The sequence below is a fragment of the Cyprinodon variegatus genome, unplaced genomic scaffold, assembly GCF_000732505.1.
Source record: "Cyprinodon variegatus isolate N-32 unplaced genomic scaffold, C_variegatus-1.0 Scaffold740, whole genome shotgun sequence".
Lineage (NCBI taxonomy): Eukaryota > Metazoa > Chordata > Actinopteri > Cyprinodontiformes > Cyprinodontidae > Cyprinodon > Cyprinodon variegatus.
In genome coordinates this window covers 196,560-200,549 of record NW_015151193.1, presented here as the reverse complement: position 1 = coordinate 200,549, position 3,990 = coordinate 196,560, and the positions used below count along the sequence as shown (strand labels likewise).

At 33.2% G+C, this 3,990-nt stretch overlaps 1 protein-coding gene across 1 annotated transcript in view; it reads left to right on the top strand.

Moving 5' to 3' along the window:
• The window catches only part of pigu (phosphatidylinositol glycan anchor biosynthesis class U), a 16,878-nt gene extending 15,478 nt beyond the window's left edge, over nt 1-1,400 (top strand). The window contains exon 12 of the mRNA XM_015395410.1: nt 312-1,400. Coding sequence (XP_015250896.1) covers nt 312-425 — 114 coding nt within the window. The 3' untranslated portion in view covers nt 426-1,400. The remainder of the gene's footprint in view (nt 1-311) is intronic.
• Nucleotides 1,401-3,990: the final 2,590 nt, after the last annotated feature.

Genomic DNA, 3,990 nt, shown 5'->3' with positions numbered 1-3,990 from the left:
AGCAGGAGGCGGGGTTACCAATCTACTCGCTCTGGAGAGCAGAGTTCGCTGCTTTTAGATGTTGTCGATGTTGTTGTTGACAAATTAATGTGCAGAAATAAGGACCAGCTGTATTAATTATACATGTAAAAGGAGTTTTATGGGGCCCTAGGTAACTGCCTAGTATTGCCTAATGGTTGATTTAACAAGAATCTACAGCAGAACATGGCTTAGTTTATAAAAGAAGCTGCTGCGAGAGGAAACGACCCGAAACGTTTTTTGTTTTTTCTGTTTCAAAATGACCAAATAATAATGTTTGTGTTTCCTGTCAGATCCTGCTGGTGTCGGATTATTTCTACGCCTTCGTGAGGAGGGAGCACCACCTCACCTATGGGCTGTACCTGAAGAAGAAGGACGGCTCGGAGGCCACGCTGGTGCTGAAATAAAACTTGAAGAAATCGTTGAACATCTCAAAGACTGAAAACAAGCTGAGGAGAGAGCGGAGAAAAGCTGCTCTGCTTCGTCATGATGGCACAAACTCGTACGTCCACGTTAGAGCAGCCATGTTGAATGTTTCTGACCGAGGCGGGATGGAAACATGGCTCCTCTGAACCATCAGCTCAGGCCTTCACACCAGATGTTCCTCCTCCTAACACTGACTCTTCAGGAGGGAGGATCTGGACACAGTTTATCCTCAGATGATCATACGGAGAAAATCACTCATCTATGGAAGGCTTTTATTTTGAAGTTTTGCTCTTCTTTAAACATTAAAGATATAGGGAAATGACTGACTGTCCAAACAATTAGTAATTTCTCATCTCACTGTTTTTTATTTTCTTCCCTTTATTTAATAATAATTGTGTTAAAACTGGTTTATTTGCATTTAAAAAAAAGGATTATTTAAAAGTTAATCTGGGAAGTTCCGATCTTACTTTTCTTTCCTGTATTATTGGACCTGCAGAGTCGGATCCTGAATGAGGGTATATCTCTAATTCTAGGCTTAATTAGTGGTTTTCTCTATTATCGCTAAACAAATCCACATTTATTGATGGGAAATGTTGTAACTAGTTAAAGGTTGAAGTTGCATGTTTCACTTTTTCACCGTTTGCAGAGCTGCTACGACATTTCCTCAACCACACTCCAAAAAACAGGTCCAAAAATAAATAGAAGCGTCCTAAAATAAAGGTATTTGAGCAGATAAATGTTATGATCTGCCAATGGAATAAGGATTTTCATCAAAATAAGATTTATGAACTGGAAAGACAATAATAGAGTTGTTGTTTTTTTCTTGTTTTAATCGTAAGTCATCTTATTCCTCTGGCAAATTGTATTACTGGCTCAAAAGAAAGGAAATTCCTATTTATATAAAAAAAAGAAAAATGCTTATTTATTGTACAATTTTGTAGTATTAAACAAAAACTGCAAAAAATGATGTAAAAATAACTTTAAAAAATCTCCAAATATGTGTATTTATCCTTATTTTGAGCAGCTAAGATGATCCATCGGCAGAATTAGTATTTTTACCCTTTTGATATAAGATAATTAGATATTCTACAACCAAAATAACATTTATTTATTTTATTTCAAGCATAAAATCAGCTTATTCCACTGGTGATGTCATCCTTACCTGCTCAGAACAAAGAAAAATACAGCTATGTTAGGACAAATGTGCTGGATTTCAGATTTTGCAATGATGGGCCGCTTTTTTCAGCACACCTCAATTGATGTTTTTTGTTGTTTTTATAATACCTGCTTATGGACCCACATGACGAACAGAGAATAAATACAAACCGATCCAAAACTAGGAAAAACATTCTTAAAATAAATGTATTGTCCCTAATTTGAGCAGGTTAATAAAACGATCAGTCAGTGGAATGAGGATTTATGACCTTCAGATAAAATGCTGTGTACTGGAAAATAAGATAATAGTTAATTCATTCTTATTTTAAGCATCAATAATCTTAATCTGTTGGGAAATTTTCGTGCTTAGCTGCTCAAATTAAGAGGAAAAACACTTATTTCAAGAAAATTGCTTATCCAAAGCGGAGCATAAAGCAAAACGGTTTTAAATCTGATCAAACCCATCAGGGTTGTTATTATGGACCAAACTGGAGTTGTTCTGACGTCTTCTTATATTTTCTAACCAAACAAATGTGCATTTAATGGGGGAAATGTTCCTTAAAGCTCTTGATGGACGTGTGATAAGTTAGCTTAGCATTTATTCATTTAACCCTTTCTTATGCATGTGTGACGAGTCTAATCGTAAAATGGTTCTATAAGGAAATGCCCCTCTTAGGATCCACATCAGGTCGTGGTTAGCATAGCTTAGCATGACGAGCAGAAAGCCAAAGTGGGACCCAGTAAATCATTAAGGTTTTTGCTCCGTTTAACTCAGGCCAAACATTTTTTCGATCGAAAACTGACATTAAAAAAAATCTGCTGACTGTCCTGCAGGAGATTGAGCCACATGTTTAACTTTACAGCCTCCTTATACTTTAAAAGAGCTGCATTTAACACACAGGGATCTTTTTTCCCCCCCTCTCTCTACTGTTTGAACTTTTTCTTTATTTTATACAAACAGTTGCTGAGTTATTAGAACCATTTTGTTGCTCCTGGCTTTAGGTTAATTGTTGGAAAAGAAGGTTTCTATCTTTTCGATCTTCCATTCATGCATTAGCTGCTTGGTTGATACAGGTGATGCTAGATTTCATCAAGAACAAAAATGTTTTTCTTTTGCTTGTTTTTTTTTTTTTTTTATATGTCGGCTTTCTGGACAGCAGTTTAAAAAGATTGAAAATATTAGGACTTATTTTCTGCACTGAAACCTGAGACAAAATGTTTGTTTCTGTTTTTTTCTACACTGAATGTGTTTTGAAGAGACGTTAATATTAAGTTTGTCATTTTGACTGAGTGAAGCTTTCACTCGCATCTCGTGTATTAAAGCCTGAGATTTTGTTTTAATTTGTCTTTTTTGGACCCATTAAACATCCAACCATAAACATTACAAAACTTTACACACTGCAAAAAAAATGAAGACTTTTTTTCTTAAAATACATGCAATAAATACATACATTTTTCTTGAATTAAGGATTTAAGTGAGGCACTTTGCCAATGGAACAAGACAATTCACACTTAAAATAAGAAAAAACAATTGCATTTTCTTATTTCAAGTGCATAATATCTGGATACCTTATTTTAAGAGTAAAATTGCTCATTCCATTGGCAAATCATCTTATTTATCTGCTCAAATTAAGGGTAAATACCCTTAATTTAAGACATTTTTACTCATTTTGAGATCCTTTTTGCAGAGCACTGGAAAAAATCAAAATCTAGATGACTCATTTCTTAAAATGAATCATTTTTTTCTTGAATTGAGGAGGTAATTGAGACAATTTGCAAATGGAACTAGATCATTTCTGTTTAAAATAAGAAAAAAATATTTCATTTTCTTATGTTAAGTGGACATTATCTAATTATTTTAAGAGTAAAAATCTTCATTGCATATTCAGATAGATTTATTTTCCAACTCAAATTAATTTAAGACATTTTGATTTATTTCTAGATCGTTTTTACAGTATAATGGACGTCTGTTCTAAAATAAAACGTAAGCTTTTCTTTAAACCCTCAGTTAAATTCATAGACTTTTTAGAAGATTTTTTAAATTTTTAAAATCCAAAAACAGCCATTTGGGTCGGTTTGTTCATTGAATGCATCATCAGCCATGTTTGAGTAGTTTGGAAATCTCATCGGTTTTTATTTTTTGTAATGATTTATTTTAGTTTGAATTTCTTTTCAGTATTTGTTTGCTAATTTAGTTTTTATCATTTGCAAATGCTTACGGTAGTTTTTTTTTAGATTCAGGTAATATAATTGGGTAATATGTGTTACATAAAGGGGGACAAAAATGAAAGACGAAAATAAGAAAAAAAAAAAAAGTAAAAAAAAAATCCTAAAAAAGGAAAAACCCCCCCACCAACAAAAGAAAAAGCTAAAAAAAAAAAAAAAAAAAAA